The sequence below is a fragment of the Hydra viridissima genome, unplaced genomic scaffold (assembly GCF_058129835.1).
Source record: "Hydra viridissima isolate aposymbiotic clone 2 unplaced genomic scaffold, HvirCarnegie_v1 scaffold_5, whole genome shotgun sequence".
Classification (NCBI taxonomy): Eukaryota; Metazoa; Cnidaria; class Hydrozoa; order Anthoathecata; family Hydridae; genus Hydra; species Hydra viridissima.
The window spans coordinates 16,806,372-16,830,716 of NW_028324304.1; the positions used below are offsets into that span (position 1 = coordinate 16,806,372).

The following is a 24,345-nucleotide window of genomic DNA, read 5'->3' on the forward strand; positions in this document are numbered from 1 at the left end:
AGAAAAATTCCTTTCAAAACGTCTTGTATGGGTAGCAATTTCAATTGTAGGTATATCAACTCTACTTATTCTTTAAGCCAACTCATGCTCCATCAAAATGCTATATATTGAGGAATGCTTAATGAAAAGACTTCTTCCGTTTCTTCATAAGCATTATCCCGAATATCAGTATCAGTATTATGGCCCGATATAGCAAGTATCCATTACTCAAATGCAACTTTTGAATGGATGGACAAAAACTCGAACTATGTTGCCAAGGAGATCAATCCGCTAAATGTGCCACAAGTAAGGCCAATCGAAAATTTGGTGCTATTTTACTTTCGCGCCCTTTTTTCGTAACTTTTCGTAATTATCCTGGACACAGTTTTTAAATTCCGAGACAAAATATATGTCCCGGTTTATAACTTAATTCCGGGGCAATCGTTTTTTTTGTCTCGCTATTTTTTTCCGATAAATTTCTCGTCTCGTTACGCTTTTCCCGGTTCATTTCGAGAAAACTATTCCGAGACGCAGACGCTTATTGCACAACAACTTTGTTTTATAATGGAAACATTTTCTAGAGTAAGTTGCGCAACTTAACGTCGGTTGTACAACAAATTTTTATTTTTTAAAATTCAAATTTATTTTTTTTTAATTGGAAACCACACTGTTGTACAACGATAAAGTTTACAAAATATCGCCATTTTTTACAAAGCATAGCGACGGCTCCATCTTGTGTGGTAGAAAAAATCTCTAAGGCTGATTTTATGAACGAAGTTCAAAAACTTCCAGTTTTGTGTGACAAGTTTGATAAGGAATTTAAAGAAAAATGGCATGGGAAGAAATTGGTCGTCTGTAAAACTTATCTGCTAATCAAGCGAAAGAATGATATAAAAGCATTCGAAGTAGTTATGAAAGGTGTCTGAAATCAAAAAGAAATATCCCACCAGGTTTTGGAAGGAATTCAGTTCCACCTTAGTTTCTTCAGCTCGATTGGCTAAATGCTTTTATAGAACATCGTGAAACAATATCGAATACTTGTTCACCTTCTGATTCCAGATTGGAAACAACGAATTTGGAGGAAAATGTTGAGGAGGTTTGTGAGCAAGTAGAAAATATTCATCATCCATTGAACAAGGAGCTAAATGATCATTTATCTGAAGATGTGACTGAAAAAAACGATTATATAAATTCTTGTGTGCAAGTAGAGTCAAGTGAATCGATAATTCGTACTAATAACAAAACTAAAAGAAAAAGAAAAAAATTAGATTCTAATGATTTACTTCACAAAACTTTAGTAAAAACATTAGAAATAATTAACTCCAGAATTAAAAATCCTACTGAAGAAGAGCAAGATGAAGATTATTTATTCATGAAATCATTAATTCCACAGCTAAAGCGATTAAACAACTATTCCAAAGCTTTGGCTAAAGTTCAAATCATGCACTTTTTTTCTAACACACAAGATGGAGCCGTCACCATGCTTTGTAAAAACCTCTTCTCAAATTAGAGTTTCCAGATAAAGATGAAACAATCTAGCCTCTCTGTTTAACCTTTTAATTTGAATAAGTAATGTAAATATTTCAGTCTAACTTACTATTTTGTATAACCAATTAAGGTGAAAAACTACACATTTTAAATAAAATCATGGAAGTATAATATACGTCTTTTATTAACTTTTAAGTAACTATTGGGGCATATCTAAAATTTAAAAAAATTAAAAAGTATTGCTTTGTTAAATATGTCATAGTGTCATTTAAAAGAAAGTTTATTTAAGTATATTACATATACTCTAGTTTTTAACTGGATTATGGCCACATAGTTTAATATAGTCCACTTGCCACGAAACGCTTCCTTCACATGAGTTAAAATAATCTTTAAAAGTTTTTCTTATTGCAATTCCATTAAATGCAGATCTATTACTTTTTTAATTTCGAGAAATTATGCAAACATGATTGATCTTGTAATTCTTTTTTCCAATCTTCTTGAATAACAATTCCTGAATTACTTTCACTATCAACAAAACCAGTTGGGATATAATGTGCTCCATCTGTTAAACGCAAATAGTTGTAAAGACAGACAGTAGCCTTTATTATATTTTCCACTTTCGATGGTTTTGCTTTAATTGGAGATTTGCAAATTCTCCATCTAGCAGCTAAAATTCCAAAGCTACTTTCAATTGTTGTCCGTGCTCTTGATAAGCGATAATTAAAAACTCTATGCTGAACGGCATGATTTTTACCTGGGTATGGTTTCATTAACCATGGTTTAAGTGCAAACGTATCATCTCTAACAAGGACTGGTGGAACTTTAGAATCGATATCAGAAATTTCCGGTAAATAAAAATTTCTCTTATTAAATCCTCTACCAAATGTTCTTGCATTTAAAATGGCAGCATCATTATCCCTTCCAAAAGCCCCAATGTCAACCATTGAAAAACAATATTTAGTATCACAAATGGCTAATAAAATCATGCTGTAAAATCCTTTGTAGTTGTAAAAAGAAGAACCTGATTTTGCAGGAGCCTTAATGCGTACATACTTTCCATCAATAGCTCGTATACATTGTGGGAAGTTCCAATTCTGATTAAACTCTTTAATTATATTTTGCCATTCTTTTTTGTTATTTGGGGCTCTGAGAAATACTTTTTTAAGAACTTCCAGTATAGCACAACAAGTTTCGGATTTTCAACAAGTTTGAAGATACGATTAATAACAAAAGGTAATTAAGTCTGTTAGGAGACATTCTTAAGTACCGATAAAAAAATTCCCTATCAAATAGCATCATTTTTTGAACCAAAGAACTAAACGCACCTTGCTTAACGCGTTTTTTAAATAGTTCTCTGACCCAAAACATATGCTTTCTTTTTTTTTACGTTTTTTCGGCGTCTTAAAGTTAAAAGTATAACAAAAAGTCGATAATTTAAAAATATATATTTTTTTAAGACGGCCATTTTTTGTTTGTTTACAGTTTTTTTTTACCGCACAACAAATCAAACGAATGTTGCACGATTGTTATAAGATATTTCAACAACTATTGGAAACCAAGCTTTATAAGTTTTCTTAGTTTTAAACGACGCACAGTGGAGTATTTATGGTAAAAAGTTGATCAAAATTATTTTATGGTTTTTAACAATTAGATAAACAATTAAAAGTAGTTTAAAATCATAATATAATATTTAAATTAATTGTGCAGGTTTTTTTTTTACTCAAAACACACTTTTGCATATAAACCATACAAAAAGAAGTTTAAAAAAAAAAACTAAAAAAAAAACTAAACAACAATATAAACTGTTAAACTTCAATTAAAACATTAAATGCCTTAAAAGTAAAAATATTTTTAAAAAGTGATGCAAATACAAACAACTTAAACCAAAGGAAATATACAAATACACATACTATAAAGGTGAAATAAACCCTACTATAAAGGTAAAAACAACATAAAATAAAAAAAAAAATACTTAAAAAACGATAAAAAATAAACATTAGTCTGATTCATTTTCGCTAGATGCCTCCTCTTCATATTGTTGTAGTTCATTCAATGTTTCTGGTTGCAAGAACTCTAATGCCTCACTGGAAATAGCATTTCTTTTATTCTTGAGCCTCTTTCTGACACTGCTCAACAAAGGATCGGAACTTAACAGAAGTCTGTTTATGATATCCCTATTACAAATTTCTCTTGAAAATTTCCTCGAGAAATTCTGTCTATAATCACGGAAGTGCTTGTTTCGAGCCTCAGCCACCTCTTCCGATAATTGACCAATAGGCAATATAGCTTGATCAATTATTGTGGCACCATGTCTCAATATCTTGTGCATTGTAGGAGCCATTGGATACCATCCATAAATTTCAACATAAAGTTCTGCTGTCAGTTCTGCAAACTTTTCAAATTTTTTGATATCTATTTTATATCCACTTGACAGGGTTTCCAAAATGATACTACAATTTTTAATAAGTCCAATGTTAACTCCTGTAATGCAGGATGAGGTTTGAGGATCTGAGAAAAATCTTCTTGATGTATTGCCATCATTAGTATTTCCAAAACCTGCAGTTGGAATATCCACCAGCAGCCCCATTTTCTCTTTGAATTTGTTTTGAATGTTTTTTTTTGTTTCAGCTACAATTATTTTATCATCTTGTGTTCTCGCTTGCCATTTTTTTATGGGAATGTGGTATGATAAATGTAGTAAAGATTCGAAAAACCTAATCCTTGTATGCAATATCGATAAACCAAATTTAAGGGCATCTGGATTATCTATGTTTTTAATGGTTAAATTATTAAAGTCTTTTGATGTTAGTCCACATATATAGCACCTCATAGTAGATGTCGTGTTGGTTGCAGCATTGCATACTTTTGCATCAACCATTGTAAATGCCAAGGTATGCTTTATATGTATAATACCACCTAAAAACTTCGATATTTCAGTTTTTTTTAAGTTTTTTATTTGATCTTCTACATAGCAGATTTCTTCATTTGTTATGTCTTTAGTTTCATGGATAAAACGAATTCGAATTGGGCGACAATATCTTGTAGAAGAGGGCACAGGGTTTTGCCAAATAATCTTCTGGCTACCAATATGACAAATAAGCCGTAGAGGCACAAATGAACTTTGAAAAATGTTAGAGTCACTATCTGTACTATTTTGGAATTTTTGTTTAAATGTTTGCTGCTGTGAGCCATCACAACCCCATTTTGATAACATTTCTAAATTGCTTCTTTCTTCTTCATTTAAGGTTTCCAAAACTTCATCCAAATATTCACACAAGCGTCTAGTTGTGTGGTCTAGAATATCTTGTAGTTTAATTTCACAACATGTTTCTGAAACCGTCATTGACTCTTGTGGAGGATAACATTGTTTTTTTGATTCTTTCAAAAGCGAATAACATGGATAAATGTTTTTATTAGCTGCATGAATTATTTCATATTGTCTCCTTGTCATATTGGCTTCCACAAAAATTGATAATGCTTCTGATGGTGTGTGTTTTTTTATAACATTTGTCTGAATGGAATTGAAGTTTTCTCTATATTTGTTTGCCTTTTCCGGTGAGCAGCAAATATCTTTCATTATTCTAGACGCATCACAATGTCCTGCATCACGCTGACTCATTTGGGCAGCATAGGTTAGTTGTGCATAAGATAATTGGTCTCTCAAAGCTTTTGTTCTACGCCTCTTGCTTGGCGAACTCAACAACTCGAAATCTTTTGATGGTCGACCAGGCCTTTTTATTATACAGGTGGGTAAACTTATGATACCATTGAGCCATAGTTCATTGTGCTTCAAAAAACGTTCTTCTATGTAGTTAGCAGCTATCCATTTTTGTTTAAAATGACACTTGAAAGTATTTAAGGTGTTTTTTAGTGAACTTTGTTCATTTTCAGTACATTTTGTAATAATTTTGAGATGATCTTCTAAAAACACAAATTTATCATCAATTTTTTTCTTTGGGCATTGTTTCATAACATCGTAGAGTTCTTTTCTAGTCATCTCTTTCACCTTTGGTTGGGATTCTGAAAAAAAAAAAAGAAATAAGTTTTTATACAAAAGACAACGTTTTTGTCGTATTATTTAATCAAAATTAAATTTTAAAAAATGGAAGATTTATGTGGAACATTTTATTTCAAAAATCCTAACTAGAATAACTAATGTTTAAGTTACATAAAAAATCTTTGCTAAATTCGGCTTAATTCATATACGAAAACAATTTTGAATATAGTATTTACAAAAAAAAATCAAACAATCTAAGTCTCGAATATATATTTTTAAAAAATCTCACTTTGTTAAGTAAAATGAAGAAACTATATATTTATTTTGTATGTACATACCTTCTTCTTCAACGTTCATCGTGATTTATTAAAGGTTTTACAGCATACAAGCTTAAATAATACTTTTAAAAGTTGTATTTGACAGGAAGCGTAAAAAACAAATACAATGAGCTCACGCGAAGTCCGAGTTTAAACTTTTTTTATACCTGGAAGGGGGAGTGGGCAACACTAAAATTGTTGTTTAGTGATGTAGCCTTTATAAATCTTTCATGATATATAGTTAATAGTACACTTTTACAAAATTTTTGTAATCGACTTTTGATCGACTATTACTTTGAAATACTCCACTGTGCGACGATCTCACATTATCTGCAAAAAAAAAAAAAAAGAGTGGGGGGGTGGGGGTGGGGGGGGGGAGGCGAAAGTAAAATAGCGCCAAAAAATTTTTAGGGTTGTTATTAATAAATATTTTACATTTATTTTTATTTTTATATTTGTTAACACTTTTATTTTTAATGAATAAATATTTTACAAAATGCAAAAAACCATTTGTTTTTCCTTTTCTCAGTTTTTGAGATATTTAATTTCAAATTTTGTCTTTTAACTTTTTTGCCACCCGATACATGTATTTTTAATTTTTGTTCCATAAGTTATGAGTTAAAATGAGTATTTATTTTCCTTATTTTATGCATTTTTTTAAGTTAAAAAAAATTTAATGCATTTTTTTATTACTTAAGATTTTTAATTTAAAAGTTCCTAAAAGCTTTAAAAAAATCAAAAACGCCCTACCAATCAATCAAACATCAAAATAATATTGATCACATCTATAAGAATCAAATCGCAATACAATAGGTTTTTGTCCAAACAGCTTGACGAAGGCGATAACACTGCGCGATATCAATAATTTGATTTGGCTATTTCAACTGTAACTTTATTTTTTACACATTCACCTTAAATGGCCTGGAATTTAGAAGTTACACAGATGGGCACAATTTATTTTAAGGGGGTGTATAATATTTTCACCCCCTGTTTGTCAATTTCATTATATATTAACCCAGGGGTTCATCAGTTACGAAATAAAGTTACTAGGGGCAATTTTTCAGACTAATAGGGTTCATAATGTCTCTGGAGTTGGCACTATGCGCAGCTCAGTAGATACTGCATACCAGCTCTTAAATAATGATGAATATAGTTAAGGACTTAAAGAAATTTGTATATATATATATATATATATATATATATATATATATATATATATATATATATATATATATATATTTACATATATATACATACATATACATATATACATACATGTATGAATATATATAATAAATTGCATATGTATATACATACATACATACATACATACATACATACATACATACATACATACATACATACATACATACATACATACATACATACATACATACATACATACATACATACATACATACATGCATACATACATGCATGCACTCATACATACATACAAATATACATACATACATACACACACACACATACATACATACATACATACATACATACATACATACATACATACATACATACATACATACATATTAACAAATTGCATATATAGGTATGCAATTTATTAATATGTTTGTATGTATATGTGTAAATGCATATATTTGCTCTAGAATAATAACAGAGAAATTGTATTACAAGTAAACTGAAAAGTATTTTTAAATGGTAAATATCTAAAATTATTTTACATTTTCTTTAATACAAAAAAGTTTAAGTGTTTATCTAGCTATTTTTAAAATTTATAAGTTTTACTCTACATTTAAAAAGTCTTTCGTAATATGACTAGATTTTACATTACTTTTAATAGAGTACTATATGATTAGTACTAAAAAAATCTGTATATAAGTTTATAAAAATTGTATGTCTTCAATATTCAGGCTGACATTCGATCCTTTTTTTCATCAACTCAAAAAAAATTGCAACAGCAAAAGAAAAAATCAGCTGATGAGATAAAGGTAATTAGTTCTTAAAGCATTATAAAATGAAGTATCATTAAAATATATGAATAAATATCAAATGAAAGCTGTTTTAGTTTTAGTTTAAAGGGTATTATACTTTTGATGAAAATTTTGTATATCAAGATTGCTTAAATATCAAGATAAGGTGCCAGTGTAATTCTAGAACTTTAAATTTACAATATTCTTTCAAAAAAAACCTGTTCTCTCTTAAAATTCAGCCATATTTTAATTGTCATGCAATTCAATTTAGAGCATGTGACTCACATATGTACTGTTCAATAATGAATATATTAATATACTTTTGAACAGCACTGGTAAAACTAATAGTACCAGTAGTTTTAAGAAATGCAACAAATGCTTTTTGCCAAATGTATGCCAAAGTTTTTTTTTAAAAAAGTTCTATGGCTTTAGAAATTTAATGAGAATTTTTTTTTTTTTTTTGTGAAGTTAAGTTTTCTTGTCTTCAAAAAAACTTCCAAGCAAATAAGTGTTTATTAGTAATTTTAAGTAAAGAGTATGCTGCTATCAAAAAAACTGCTGCTGTGTTTTTAACTAACAAATCAGAGTTTTTAATAAATTTTACCGACTTTGTTAATGTATCAAATTTCCTTTATAATTAGTTTGAAATAAAAAGAACTCTGCTTTAAAATTTATCAAAAAAATATCTTTGAACATGTAGGTTTTTTTCATGATATTGGATCAATTTTATGGATGCTTTGTAGTAGCCATGCATTTTGTTAAAGATACCATTTAAAAGTTAAATAAGACATACTGATTTTTGGCAACCCAAAACAACCCTCCAAAAAACTCTGATTAAACTTTTAACTTAGGACAACAAAAAAAAATTTTTTTTTTTCTTTTTCTAAAGTTTCAACTGGTTTTAATGCATATTTGAACACTGATTTCTAATCTAATCTCAGTTTTTGTTGGCGTTATATAGTTTTTTTGAAATTTTTTGCTCACTGATTTTTCAAAAATTAGCTTTTTCATAGTTATTTCCATATGATAATAACAAGTTTATCATATCATTATTCTGTTTTAGACCAAATATATAGTAATCTTCAATCAGATACAAGTGCACACATAGTCCTAACTTATTTTTTTTATATCTGTGGCTATAAACTTGTCCAATAAAAGCAGTTTTGTAAAATCTGCATATAACTTTTGTTTCAATCTTCAACTTGGTGACCAAGACAAAAATTGGGCTCCATGCACCCTGTGCCATATTTGTGATGATAGTTTTTGTTGCTTGACAAAAACAAAAAAGAGTCTACCTTTTGCACTCCATATGGTTTGGTAAGAACCACTAAGCTACATTGTACTGATTGCTATATTTGTGTTATTAGTATTGTTGGTAAACTAAAAAAAAGGTTGAAAATAGCTTATCCCAGCATTCCTTCTGATATTAGATGGATTCCATATTCGAAAAAGAAATAGTTTTAATTGTAAAAAAATTTTTTTTTCCCAGAAGATTAACACAACATGCTTGATACAGAAACTGAAGAAATGGTATCAGATTTGGAAGAGTTCTCATCTAATGCTAAACATTTGAAATTGCCTCAATGTTTTATTCAGATGATGTTTTATTCAGATGTTTTATTCAAATGAATGACTTACTGTGTGATTTTTGACTTTCAAAGTAAACTGCAAAGTTTTAAGCCTCTTAATTGAATGAAAAGAACCTTCTTGACAGCTCTGCCAAAGTTTTTGAGTTCATTACAAGAGAGCAAAGCTTTTTTCAAAAGTCAATTTCTTTGTTTTCTGCAATGATGAATTGAATGAATAACTTTGCTGTAAAAATCTAATTTTATATTTGAATTTGACATTTACATATAAGAACAAGTGTCAAAATTAAGGAAAAATTCTTTTGGTCTATGTAATCAGCATGAAAAATTACCAATTATTGTTAGTATACCTAACTTACATTGATTATTCTATATAGGTACCTACTTAGACAAGCTAAATCACCAAATTTCTAATATAAATTTTTGAATAACTAAAATGTACTTTACATTCTCACCAGAGAAACTTTATTTTATTTTATTTGATTTGAAAAACTCCAAAAAAGCGACATTATTTTCAATTGGGTCTCCATTTGGTTTTCCTCAAAAAGAATTAACTATATTATGTATTACATATAATGTAAATAATGACAAATAATACATATTGTATATTACATTATTTTTATTACCTCTTATATTTAAAATTATTTTTATTAGCTCTTGATGATTTTCCAGAATTAAATTATTTAGGATGGTTGTCCAAATATTAACAGCACCTGGCATAAAATTTACTTTAAAATTAAAAACACCTAAAAAAATTTTTAACTGATAAAAAGTAAATGTAAAGTAGTTACTTTATAAATTACAAATTGACAATATATAAATTAAATATATAAATTTTAGTTTACTTGAGAGTTTGACACTGACAAATAGATATTTTTATATGATCAATTAAACAGATATTTACTGTATTATCTATGATTTTTTTGATAAGTATTAAGTATTCCATTTTAAATTTGAAATAATGGGAACATAATCTCTTTACAAATAATTCACATAAATAAATACCATTAAAGTTCATTAAAGGAATAAAAGTGATTGTAATCTTATATATATTTGACTTAACAAATCAAGACAATTTTCACATTTGTAAAAATTTTCTGAACAGTTACTGAAGTTATTTTTTTCTGCTACTCTAAATACTATATTAAAGTGTGGCGGAAAAGTACACAAAAAACTCAGCTTCATTTCATTAATGAAAATATCTCTGTAACAGTGGTTATTGTGTTAAAAGTATTTTACCAGTTAATAAAAAAAGCTATAAATAATAAAAAGTTATTCCATGTGCCTAAAGATGCTATTTTGATGCAAGATGGCGCAAAGTGCCATATATCAAAGACTGCTATGGCATGGATTAATGAGAGTCTCACAAATGTCTGGACAGATAGGCCAGGAAAATCTCCAGGCCTAAATCTTCTGGAAAATTGCTGGTCTTATTTAAAGGATAAGGTATAAAAGAACCTAGAGTTCAAACAGGACTAGCTAATTTCCAGGATTAAAAATGAATTAGAGAACATAACTGATCAATATATTCATAACTTGTGTGAAAGTTTTTTTGTAGAATGTTAGACTGCTTAGCGAATAATGGTTATCATACAGGTTATTAACATACTCAAGACTTTGTTTTATTATGATCATGAAAGCAGATTAAATTTCATTGTTTCTAATAAAATTGAGTTTTTATTTCAAGACATGAATGTGTAGAACCTTTTGTGCCACCCTATATGATATAAATCTAATATGTATGTATGTATGCATGTATGTATGTATGTATGTATGTATGTATGTATGTATGTATGTATGTATGTATGTATGTATGTATGTATGTATGTATGTATGTGTGTATGTATGTATGTATATATGTATGTATGTATGTATGTATGTATGTATGTATGTATGTATGTATGTATGTATGAATGCATGCATGCATGTATGTATGTATGTATGTATGTATGTATGAATGCATGTATGTATGTATGTATGTATGTATGTATGTATGTATGTATGTATGTATGTATGTATGTATGTATGAATGCATGTATGTATGTATGTATGTATGTATGTATGTATGTATGTATGTATGTTATACATGTTTTTAGTTTGATAATTCAACCAAGAATACAATAAAAGGGCCTGGTAAAAAAAGAAAACTTTTAGTGATAACTTCAGGTATTTTTATTTTCACTTTAAGTGAAATCAATTAATTATCATTTTCCATATTGTACTTTTTGACCATTTTCTCACAGTTGTTTGATGTTCAGTTTTATGAGGATTTTTTTCTCAAATTTAAAATTTGATCCTTTGTTATAAAAATGTTTTTAAGAATTTTATTTGTTATAATAATATTCTGTTGTTATTTATAGTTTGTTTGTATAAGTTTATTCTTTATTATTATTGTCTGTTGTAAGATTCTGATGAAGAACCATTGCCTGCTAAGTTAAGGTATGTTTGAAATTATGGTGATCTCTATTTTTTTTCAATGGTTATTCCTAAAAATGCATTATAGTTAATATTTATTCCATTCTTATAAATGATGACTAAAAAAAATTTTATAAAGTAAATCTTTAGTTTTGTAAAAAGTTAGTAAAAGAATTGAAACAATTTTACTTGGAGCAACAACATTGTTTTTCCTTAACATTTATAACTGACTTCATTACTAAATTTACTTTATTTGGAGTTGTTTCAAACTATGGTAATAAATTTTCACAGTTTTCAGACTAATTTTAAAGTATTTTAAACTTTTTTATTTATAATACAAATTAATATGCAATAAGAATGAGTATTTTTTTATTTCTATTGAACAAATATAAACATTTTATTAGATCTTTTAGTTTTTAAACTAAAAGATTTAATAAAAAAATATTTGAGTAGCATTCAAAAAGTTCAACAAAAAAAACTATGTTTGGTTTGTTTTATCTTCATGGTGGTGCCTTTTGGCCTCACTAGAGTTGAAATGCCATAAGTTATTTATATACTATGATAAATGTTTGGCTGCAAAATTTTATGAAAATGCAAATACACTGTAACAATATCAAATAAAAATTTGTACACTGTAACAATATCAAATAAAAATTTGAAAAATGCAAAGTTAGATAATTCAATGTTTGAGTGTGTTAAGAAAAAGTTTTTAATGAAATTGAAAATGTTTTTTTTTTTTTAATGATCTTTGTAAAATGAAAATAAATTTTTTTTTATTTGTATTATAAATAGAAGAGTAACACTTTTTTAAAATTAGTTTCAAAACTGATGCATCCATTGTGTTGAAGTATGTTACCTTTTAAAGCTACTTTCAAAACTAATGCATCCATTATTTTTGTTTAAATATATTATATTTGACTTTATTTTTTCAATTACAGAAAGGAAAATTCTCTAAAAAAAGAACCATCTTCAGGTATGTTGTTTTGTTTATTCATTTTTCGCACCTGATGAAAGTCTTAAAATGTAATTATTATTTTTTTTTTAATCTTTTTTATTTGGTCTACCAGAAAGTTCGGTCTGTTTTCGGAATAAAAAAAAAATAGTAAATTAGTCATATGATGAAAAAATTTTATTAAATAATGTAATTGCCATTATTATTATTGTCCTATCAGAAACTGTACCTGCACCAAACACTTTTAATAAATTTCTACACGCTTCTGTAGCTTTTCTTCCTTGTTGAAATTTGTATAAAATACAGTAGCATAAATGATCTTTATAAGTATTTTAGTTAAATTACTATGCATATATTAAGTGATAAAAATAGACATTTGCTTACTTGTCAAAACTTATTTTGATAGAAACAAACAGAACTTTCTGGTTGACCTAATATAAAATTTTCATTTTTGTAATAAAATTTAATGTAAAATCTTGTTTTATTGTTTTTTTTTAATAAGTTCCATTCTTCAGTGCAGTTAATGAAAATTCTAAACCCTATAACATTTCATAACTTAATAGAGGAAGTGGTTCTGCTTAAAGAGATACCTCCTAAAAAATCTGATTCTCACACAACTTCTACTAAAAAACCAAAAGTTCAAGAACTGTTGGAGAAGTTTCAAAGAAATGAGTTGCATCCCACAACTGCTGAAGCCTTTTTTGCTTCTGGCGCATCTGTTCCAAAAGAAAAGGTTTGTTAAATTGAAAATATTGTTGTTTTTTTAAATTTTATTAACATTTTTAGCACATAAAAATAACTTAGTTGATCAGTAATAATGTTACTTTGTTAATTTTTTGTTTTACTCAGTGAATTTAGTTCAATAAGTCGTTCAGTTAAATAGATTGAAATAAAAACTTTTCTTTAATTCAAATGATTAAATTTTTTTAAAACATGAGACTGTCTATTTTATGAATAGTTTTAAGTTTAAAATATGGAATACCTTTGAATTCTAAAACCTAAATGCAAGTAAGTATTATCAATTTAAGTTAACAAATGAAATTAACTTTTTGTTAAACAATGTAGAAAAGCATTGCTTGTCAATGATAAGAAAAAAACAATAGTTATCAAAAAGATGAGATGTGAATGAACATAAAGTTAACTTTTTTTAGATAATTTAACTACAATGAAACAACTACTAAGTTTGTATTACAGCTGTTAAAGATTACAAATACAAAAAAAAGTTTTTAAAATTTAAAAAAATTACATTAAAAAAAGTATTGAAATTAGAGTAAAGACTGTAGATTACCTTTTGACTGAATCTGAATATTGAGTGGCATTGAGTGTACAACTGCTTATGTTTTGACATGACTTCCAACATTCTGACCCTGCAGCTTTCATTTTGACACAGCTGTTTACATTTTGATATGACTGCTTATTTATTTTAACCAGCAATTCAGTTATATAGTAATGATTTTAGAAGTTTGGTGATATTGCAATATCTAGCAATTTATCTGGTAGTTGACATGAGTTGAATTATTTGGTATCATTAGAGTATCAAAATTTAATCAGTGAATGTACTGTTTTAGCATTTTTAGATGTTTCATATTTAGCCAATCAAATCTCAAAGTATTGCAAGTAAGCTCTCACAAAATGTAAAAGAAAACAATTTGCGCAATGTGGAAGACAAACTTGATGTCCCTGAAAATAAAATGAAAGAAGCTGTCAATAAATACTTAAATGCTGAAGTCATCAAGTCAGGTTTCTTTTTCTTTTTTTCTTTTTTATGTTTTGAGTTTGGGTTCATCATAGTTTCTACCATAGAAATGTTTTTTTGTCAGTTATAAGTTTTTCTCCAAATAAAATAATTTGTTTTAAATTGTGTCAAAATAAAAGCCTTTTAACCTGAAATTCTTTTAAGATGATAAGGTTGTCAGATTGAGATGAATTGTTGTATACTATTTTCTAGTTTAATGTTTATCATTTCTTTTAGATGCCTTAAAAAATTCTAAAAAAAAGATGCCACTAAATGCCATCACTCCTCCGAATAAAAAGATCAAAGATGATCAAATTGAATCTAAATCTGCAGAGACAAATACTCCTGTTGAAAAGAAGAAAAACTACTGGGCTTATAAGCAAAGAGATGGACCAGCTGCTCTTGGTTCTAAGGAATTACCTAAGGTCTAAAATAATTTACAAAATATCAGCTTGTTATGTGGTTAAGATTTTGAATTGGCAGTAGTAGTTGCAGCAATAATTTTTGTTCTGCAAATTATTAATAGTTATATATAACAAATCCATGACGTCAATAAGAAAGTTTAAAATTAAAGTAATTTTATTTATCATTTTGTATATGTATGAAGAGTATAAATTTTCAGATTCAAGTTATTTAAGACTAATTGATTGATTTAAGGTTAAATGTAATTTTTCTTAAAAAAAGAAAAGGAAATCCAACTACAAACAAGAACCTCTCTACTTTTTTGCAGAAATAATCGAATTTAGATACACCAAAATCCTAAATTGAAAATTTCTAAGTGTTCCAAATATTATTAGTTTTTACATCTGACTTGGTCGTTTTAACTTATTGGTTAATTGTTACAATCTTAGGGAACAGAGGACTGCCTATCAGGATTGTCCTTTGTGATAACTGGTGTTCTTGAAGCTTTTGAACGTGATGATGTTGTAGATGCAATTAAGCGCTATGGTGGGAAAGTCACCACAGGTGTCAGTGGTAAAACTAGTTATATTATTGTTGGTCGAGATCCTGGTGAAACAAAACTTGAGAAGGTTATCACTCATTCTTTTATATCTTTTTTTTTTTTTTTTTTTTTTCTTGTGTGCATGAAGCGTATTTTCTCACCTATTAAGTGTGTAATTGTTATGTTTCTATGTAAGTTTGAGTTTTTATAAAAAAGTCTTAATTAAACTTTGTTTTATGTTATTCACAATATCAAAATTTTCATAAAAAATTTTGATATGTTTTAACTGCTTTTGCTTTATGTTTTTGTTGAATGTTTCATAGTTGCAAAGCTTATCACTTGTTTTATTGCATCAATTCATTTTTATTACATCAGTATCTTTAAAATAGCAAATAGTATTTAAAATGTTCACAACAATTTTGTTTTTTTAAGGCTGTCAAGCACAAAACTAAGCAAATTGACGAGGATGGTTTCATAGAGCTTATTAATTCCCATTCAAAGGATGTAATTGATAAAAAAACTGATAGTAAATCTGCTGTAAATCCAAAACTAAAAGAAGTAGCATTCTCTAAAAGTCCAGTAAGAACACCAGAATTGTTTTCAAAAAGTTCAATACCAACTAAAAAAGAAGATGTGGCAGGCTTTACAATGCACAGTTCTCAAGCTAGCACCATGCTCAGTCTATCTACCTGCAATTCTACCACTATTTCTCAAGGCATTCAATCACCAAGAAATGGAACTAAGTTATCACAAAGTAGCCCAGCAATATCAGCCACACCTCAAACACAATCACCCACTCTTATTTCTCCAAGTTGTACATCTGGTAAAGTTTGAATAATATGTTATTTAATAATAATAAATAGTTCAATGTTAATAAAGAGTTACATAATAGGTATAATGTTATAATCATATTAATATTAATAATATTAATAATATTAATATTAACAATATTATTAATGTTAGTAATATTAATAAAATAAAGAGTTTCATAAAGCAACAAAAAATTATTGATCATTTAAAATTTTAAAATTTATTTTAAGTTAAAATTTTAATTAAGATTTTTTTAATTGATAAGGATTTCTTTATTGGAGTATTTTTTTTACCCAGGAAAGAGTTTGCTTTGGGTTGACAAGTATAAACCTGCAACAATGCGGAATATTGTGGGACAGCAAGGTGATAAGAGCAATGCCAATAAGCTCTACAAATGGTTGCTTAAATGGAAAGAAAACAATTCACCTGGTGGAAAAAACAAGAGTAAGTAACTTACTTTGTAGTTATTTTGTACATTTGTTTTTTTGAGACAGATAACTTCAAAATTTATTTGAACTATTCACAAGCTCTTTTCAATGCAATTGTTTAATAATAAAAATAGATAATCCTATATGATAAAAATCCACATAATTTCTCAATAAAATGTCATAAAATCTAAACTATCCCTTTAACGGTTCTCTGCCTATCATAAAAGAAAAGGTACACAAAACTGAGGGGTAAAAAGCACTGCAGCAACTTAAAATAAGAATTAAAAAAAGTAGATAATACAATACAAAATTTAACTGAGAATGATATAATTAGAAGACAAAAATAAAACAGTTAAAAAAAGAATTTTTGTTGTTGTTGTTGTGATTTTTCTGAATCAAGTTTGCTTTGAAAATAAAAGAGCAATTCCCTTTTACAACTTTTAAAATTAGTGAAAACTAATTACTATAAATAAAAATAATATAAAATTGCCATTATTTTAAAGTTTCAATTTTTACTTCTAGAGATTTACTCTGGTAAAGAGGATGGATTCATTTATAAAGCTGCTCTATTATCAGGTCCTCCAGGTGTAGGAAAGACAACAACTGCAAGCCTTGTTTGCCAGGTTAACTTTATAAATAGTTTTTTTTTTCAACAGAAAGAGAATAAAACAAAGTTAAGTTTCATTAGAAATTCTAGGTGTGCTCTCTCATCTTTATATCACTAAAATCTGTTAAATTAACAGCTTCCAATAAATAAAAAAATACTTTCTATTATTCATAGACATGCTCAAAAGTTCTAAAACATGCTCTGTGATTAATTTATGTTAATTTATCTTTTCAAATGATAATTCTTATTATCAAAATTAAACTTGTTACTTCAGTTTTTTAATTTCTTACTTGCTATCCTAGTAAATTAAATCCTATGAAATTGAAAAGCTGAAATAAAAAGTTTCATTTTGATAATTAGATGTTATCAAAATATTAGAATAACCTTTAAAAAAACTTACTAAAAAAAGAAAACCTCAAAGCCAAGTTTTACTAAAGTTAGATAGAAAATATCTCTAATTTATTCTGGGGTTGACTTCTTATTGTAACAGTGGCTATCAAATTAAGTGATCACATAAAATTTTGTTTTGTTTTTGAACTTTCTTCATTAAAGAAGAAAAGAAAATAAGAACTACTAATACAATTTTAATACAATTCATATATTTATAGGATTATCATACTAATATATTTTTCTTCACTTGAGTCGCTATATGTACATTTCTTTTGTAATATTATGTGAATATTTTTATTTTTAAATCTGCTTTTCAATGGCTTGTAGAAATGTTATTTGAATATTTTAGGAACTTGGTTTTTCCTTTATTGAAATGAATGCTAGTGATACACGAGGAAAAACTGCTTTGGATACAATTATAAAAGATGCTCTTAGTAACAAAACTGTGGCTGGGGTTATGCAAGGTTTTATAGTTAATGTAACAGTGCTAAAGAATTTTTTCAATCTAGATAAAAGTTAACATTTTTATCTAAACTGCTGCCAGAGTTTTTTATTCAAATGTGTGGGTTTTTAATTTTTTTCTTTTAGGCATTAGTGAGGAAAAACATGCTTTAATCATGGATGAAGTTGATGGTATGGCAGGAACAGAAGATCGAGGAGGAATACAGGTATAATAAATTTATCTTATATCTGGTCTTCAACACAAAGTATTTGTATTAGATTACTGATAATCACTCTAAATTCATCTAAACAAATGCATATTCGTTGTTGTGTGAAAGTCATTTGAGTATCATTAATATTCCACATATAAATTGCTTAATGTTCTAGCATAGTTAATGTCTATGTTTCTTTTTTTTAGTTAATGTCTATGTTTCTTTTTTTTAGTTAATGTCTATGTTTCTTTTTTTTTCACAGCAAATTTTATTTCAGTTTTTTTTTTTTTTTTTTTTTTTTTTTTTTTGTCTTAACAAGGAACTTATACAACTCATTAAAAAAACAAAAATTCCTATCATATGCATGTGCAATGACCGTAATCATCCAAAGGTTCGAAGTCTTTCAAACTATTGTTTTGATCTGCGCTTCTATAAGCCACGCATTGAGCAGATCAAGGTAAGAATGAATTACCTTAACATCCTGACTTAAAAAATGTTTTAGATGCTCAGTTTATTAAATGAATGGTTTTTTTACATTATATTTTGATACAATTAAAAAAATATAACTTTATGCAAAAAAGAATTTTGTGGAAATGAGTTTCTATTTAAAATTTTTTATTTTTTGCCTAATTTCTATTTTAACTTTGTATTTATATATATTTTACATATTAAAATGCCTGTAAATACAAAACAAAATTACAAAAAGATAGCAGTATTTTCTTGTTTTATATATAGGGGTTTGCTATGAGTGTAGCAGCACGCGAGGGGTTCAAGATTCAGCCACAAGCCATGGAGCAAATAGTTGTTGGAGCAAATCAGGATATAAGACAAGCATGTTTATTTGCAATATTTCTTGGTGTTTTGTCCCCAGGAACATGAAAATGATCAGTAATTTTTAAGTTAGCCGCAACATATGAGAATGGAAAGGTTTCCAGAAGTTGTCAATTATTTGTTAAAAGAAACTTAAGTGAAAATATTTCAACAGTAAATGCTATAACCTTTAAAAAAAAAATTTTTTTTTTCAGGTTCTACACAATTTGCAGATGTGGAATAGTACATCAAGTGTTCTTAATTATGATGATGCAAAAAGAAATTCTAATGATGCAAGCAAAAATATAAAATTGGTTGGTTGGTGCTTATATTGAAAGTGAATGTTGTTTTTTTTTATTATTTTTTGTGCTTTAAATTTTTTGTTGCTGTTGACATTAGTTTAAAGAAATTACTTTTAGGGACCATTTGATATTGTCAAGCAATTGTATACTGCAAGTGATTGCTCCAAGATGTCTTTTAATGATATAACTGATCTTTTCTTCATGGACTACTCATTCATACCCTTGTTTATGCAGGAAAATTATTTGTGTGCTAATCCTGCTAAAGCAAAGTATATAATATTATTTTTTGTACTAATTTGTAAGATATGTATATTGGATAAGAAAATATATTCTTAATGTAGTTTTCATTGATTTATTACTTTTGTCATTCTTTTACAATACAGTATCTTTGAATTTACTTCACAATAATTTTTTTTTTTTATCAATTTTTACCATTTTATTTTAAAAGTTTTTTCTATTTGTTACATAAAAAAGTGTTCATTCACTTACTGCTTTTTACTTTCTTTACAGTGGTAATCCTCATATTACTCTTGAACTTATAAGTGAAGCTGCAGATTCATTTTCTGACAGTGATTTAGTGGACTGTTTGATTCGCAAAGAACAAAGTTGGTCTTTACTTCCTCTTCAGGTATATTTGTGCTTTTGTAATTTTGCATCATCTGTGTGTTTCATTATTTTCATCGTGCATTTTTCACCTTTCTATTTAAAAAATAACTCGTTTCAAAAAGGACCTTTTTTTTAGTAATTGAAAAAAAAAACACCAACATTTAAGTTGTTTTCCATAGGTGTCTGAGTTTTGGTTTATTGGTTATATATTGGTCCTAATAGATCCTCAGTCATTGGTGTCATAACTTCATTTGGTAATATTGCTTCTAATAGAATTCGCCTAAAAAAATTAGAGTGGTATAAAGAAAGACTTCATTGGTCTGTAGAAGACTGGGCCAAAGTCATTTTTAGCGACGAATCCAATTTTGAGGTGATAAATCAAACAAAAAAAGACTGTTTGATATTTTATCATTTCCATCAATTTCTAATGTAATTACAACTTAATAAGAACTGATATACCTTAACAAGAACTATAAGCTTTTGAATGGTTTGAAATATTGTGTACTATGCTTGCCTATATCTAACTCATACTTCTAGCATGCTTATATAATATCTCAAGCTTTTAAAACTTGGTTATCATTTAATTTTTATGTAATTTCTTTATTTCATATGGCAAGTAAGAGTTTTAGATTTACTTACCAATATTTACTGTTAGTGAACTTCCAAGAGTGGAAAGATTTTACTTTAAATAGATCCTGGTTAATTGATCCTCAGTCATTGGTGTCATAACTTCATTTAGATTTTCTAGTCAACTTGCTTTTGTGAAATTGTGGGGCTTCCCTAATCCAGTCTTTTCAAGGTAATATGAGCACAATAACTTAGGCAAAGCCAGTTGGTGTTGTGTTAATAAAAATGTATTTGGTCTGGTGATTTAAACGGTTCTTACCTATTTATGGCTTTCAGTCAACCTGCCTTCCATATTTGACAAGAACAAGTTGGATTTATTTTGAGAGAATAATTTTTGAGTCTTCAGACAGGGGTTTTACTGTCTTTCCAAATCAAACTATACAAACTCTTAGTCAATTTTGCTCAAGAGACAAATGCTTGTACCTACTAAATAGTTTACTTGAACTATGGTGTACTTAAATCTGGAATATGCTCTTTGTGTAGAAAACTAGATCCTGGATGTCTTAGTTTATTTTTGTGAAAACATTTTAAAAGCATATCGTTAACATGTAAAATCGATCTTTTTTTTTTTTTTTTTTTTTGCTTTTTCAGGGGTTATTTTCAACAGTTATACCTTCTATAAAAATGGCCGGTTACATTGGACAACGAATCGAATTTCCAAGATGGTTGGGTAAAAATTCTTCTACCAATAAGCACCATCGTATTCTTCAAGAACTCAAGATGCATATGTCTTTAAGGTTTTAGTTGCTTATTCAATTTGAACTTCTTTAATAAAACTATCAGTTTTTTGTGTAAACAAATCATTTGTTTAAAGGAGTAGTGTTACAATTGTTCCAGTTTGTGTTTTTTCTCAACAATGTCAAATAGCTTTTTTTGAGCAGCAAAAAGTGTAATTTTACAAAAAAAATGTTCAACAAAATGTTTCACAGCAGACATTTTTTCTACTTACATAACATTCTTCGCACACGTGCAAAATTTGTCGGTTTATAGCTTTTACTAATAGTTCATTAAACTTAATTTAGTGCTCGTTGTGTGAAATCTGATATCAATACAGACTATATTCCAGCTCTTAAACAGCGACTAACTGGTCCATTACTCGATCTCGTAAGTAAATTAGTGAATTTTGAACTGTTATTGAATTCCATTCAATGGTTTAGAAAGAATTTCACAATGTCCTTTTTAGAGCTTAGACGCTTCTGCAGCTGCTAAACTTGTCATTTTATCAATGAATGAGTACAATCTTTTAAGAGAAGATTGGGATTCTATTCTAGATATAGGTAGATGGGGAGACGAACCAGATATCTCTTCAAAAATTCCCGCCAAGGTATGCTTTTATCTCCATGGGTATTTTTAAGAAAAAAAAGTTTATTTTTTAATTCTATAAAACTGAACATTTACGAGTTGTTTCTTATTACATTAAATAAATCATTTAGTCGATTATATTTAAATCCATTCGTTTTATGCGTGTTATCAGGTTAAATCAGCATTCACTCGATTATACAACAAAGAATCGCATAAGACTCCGTACACTGTTCATCAAGTTGCAAAAAGAATCAAAGGTGCAGGTCAAGAAAATTTTCCTGAAGATGAGGAAGATTTAGAAAACGTAGAAAACGTAGAAAATGATGAGGAAGAAAGCGATGATATTACTAAAGACGCAATGATTTTAATAAAAAAAGAACCAGCAGTAAAAAACTCTGGAAAAGGAAAGTCAGCTAAAACTGCAGCGAGTGAAACTGGTAAAAAGAAACCAGCTGCAACAAAAGGGAAGTCAAAAAAATAAACATCCCAACACCAACGTCTTTAACGTATAATAACGTCATTTCTTTAACCTAAAAATGAAAACCTGTAGGGTTACTGATTTCGTGTTTGCTCGATGATATCGTTACTGATATCGTGTTTGCTCGAAAACTTTTGATGTGCAATTTTTATTCGACTGTAGAAGTTGTATATTTCTTTTGTTTAAGGTTTTATGTAATTATGGCGCGCATGGAAGTTTAAGTTCATTATCTTATTTTGTAAGACAGATTGGTTTTAAACCAACCCTATTTAAGTAAATAATTATTTGCATTTCGTTAATCTGCAAGGGTTAGCTTCTAATCAGCACTTTTTATAATTGCAAATATAAAATTTAAATCTTTAAATTATAGATTCTTTTTTTTTTTTTTTTTTTTTTTTTTTTTTTTTTTCTTCCTGTTGTTTTATTTTTAGATACTAAAAATAGTAACCATGACTACTAGAGATCTCCTTTCTCTGCACGAGACTGTTTCTCAGTTTGAAGGAATTGTTGAAAAGCCTTGTTTCCACATGACTTCTTTATGTCCAGACAGATGCGGACATGGAGGAGCAACAGCCGTGTTTAATGTACAAGAATATTTGAATTATGAAAAACGCGGCGAGTATGGTGACGCTAAATCGGAAAAGTTTCATGTTCGTTTGTTAGATTCTGAGGAGACAACTGGTTTGACCGAAGATAGAATGAATATCTTAAAGGGTCTGTCGAATGGTGACATGGTTTTGCTCTCTTGGAATCATGATTACGTTCATAACGGAGGTTCCAGCTACCCGGAGCGACCTATTACAAAGTTAATAAAAGTCGAAAGTGATACAGCATTGGTCACTTAAGAACGTTAAATGTTTGTTGTTGTTTTTTCTTTCACTTTGAATATTTGAAAGACCCTCCCGACATGATTTTTCAAATAAATTTTTTTTTTTTTTTATATATATATATAAATTGAATTTAATATATCTCATTACTATTGTTGCCTTAAATGTTTCTGTTTCAGACGATCCGACTCTTTCGTGATGATCTTTGAGTTTGTGCGTTTGGATAAGATTAAGTCATAAATGAGCTCTGTTTCGCGCAAACAAAACCAACTCCATTTTCACTGTTCGTATTAACATGACAGCTTTTAAACTTTCACTATCTGGAGACATCTCTTAAACCTCACAACCAAAAATTTATTTCAAATTATTTTTTATGGTAACTTAGGTTGGCTTGGTAGATAAATGATACTAGTGAATTATAGAATGAATCAGATATTAATTTTAACAAAGCTAATAAAAATGGAGCAAACACATGTCATTAGCAACTAAGGAATACTTTGTTAAAAATGATACAAATGTGATGAATTGGTCAGTTCAATCACCAAACCTTAATCCAATTGAATATTTGAGGGCAATTTTAGATTGAGTGGATTGGCGATCGGGCTTTTGGAAGTAGACTTCAAAGGAACTGTTTTAATAACGTGGAATCAAATCAGTCAGGAAAAAACTAAAGCACAAGTCGAATTGACAACATTTAGGCGGCAGTAATTGGGAATAATGGAGGTTCAGCAAAATTTTTAAATTAGAATTCTTAATTAAAGTTTTATTCTTTTCGATTTGTTCAAATTTTTCTTTTGCAAGGAAAATCTCCAACTGTTCATTAAAATTAGTTCTTTTAAATCACATGATCGAATATATTATATACGATCATGTGATTTAAAAATCGAATAAATTATATTCGATCATAAATTTTGTTTAACACGTAAAACGTCGCTGTTCTAATTATTTTGGTTTAGGAAGTAAGAGTAAGCACTATCTTACTTTTAAAAAATAATTGGCAAATCACGTGGTCAGTTCATTGTTGGCTCCATTCGTTTTAATTATTTGCTGATTTTAATTGCGACAAGACTTTTATAGTTTCAAAGCTTCTACAAATTTCAATAATAACCAAAGTTAAATCTTTTCACAAGGACTATTTTTC

General features: G+C 28.1%; 3 protein-coding genes and 1 pseudogene across 5 annotated transcripts; 3 read left to right on the plus strand and 1 right to left on the minus strand.

The window, feature by feature from the left end:
* Positions 1-224: 224 nt before the first annotated feature.
* Positions 225-1,489, plus strand: LOC149889012 (uncharacterized; annotated as a pseudogene).
* A 1,350-nt stretch (positions 1,490-2,839) lies between these two features.
* Positions 2,840-6,087, minus strand: LOC149889013 (uncharacterized). Its single transcript, XM_090089381.1, has 2 exons — positions 5,803-6,087; positions 2,840-5,487 (listed from the first exon to the last, which is right to left on the minus strand). Exons 1-2 carry the CDS (start codon positions 5,819-5,821, stop codon positions 3,464-3,466), a joined length of 2,043 nt encoding a protein of 680 aa, XP_089945507.1. The 5' UTR covers positions 5,822-6,087; the 3' UTR covers positions 2,840-3,463.
* A 1,234-nt stretch (positions 6,088-7,321) lies between these two features.
* On the plus strand, positions 7,322-22,595 carry LOC145188803 (replication factor C subunit 1-like). Of its 3 annotated transcripts, none has more exons than XR_016453057.1 (23): positions 7,322-7,461; positions 7,674-7,751; positions 11,416-11,485; positions 11,725-11,758; positions 12,673-12,707; positions 13,250-13,419; positions 14,279-14,426; positions 14,659-14,846; positions 15,273-15,452; positions 15,797-16,187; positions 16,472-16,618; positions 17,125-17,225; positions 17,949-18,063; positions 18,188-18,267; positions 18,572-18,709; positions 18,988-19,083; positions 19,278-19,399; positions 19,482-19,633; positions 19,875-19,992; positions 21,189-21,334; positions 21,620-21,701; positions 21,781-21,921; positions 22,072-22,595. XR_016453057.1 is itself a non-coding variant. In XM_090089378.1 (23 exons), exons 1-23 carry the CDS (start codon positions 7,459-7,461, stop codon positions 22,378-22,380), a joined length of 3,021 nt encoding a protein of 1,006 aa, XP_089945504.1. In that variant the 5' UTR covers positions 7,322-7,458; the 3' UTR covers positions 22,381-22,595. The 3 variants fall into 3 exon arrangements, 2 of the variants coding, with proteins under 2 accessions (XP_089945504.1, XP_089945505.1); XM_090089378.1 differs by having other exon boundaries at positions 19,278-19,376; XM_090089379.1 differs by having other exon boundaries at positions 7,391-7,461; positions 14,279-14,421; positions 19,278-19,376.
* A 189-nt stretch (positions 22,596-22,784) lies between these two features.
* Positions 22,785-23,363, plus strand: LOC145188804 (uncharacterized). Its single transcript, XM_080065293.2, has one exon. The coding sequence runs from the start codon at positions 22,827-22,829 to the stop codon at positions 23,220-23,222; it is 396 nt and encodes a 131-aa protein (XP_079921419.2). The 5' UTR covers positions 22,785-22,826; the 3' UTR covers positions 23,223-23,363.
* The last annotated feature ends 982 nt before the right edge of the window (positions 23,364-24,345 follow it).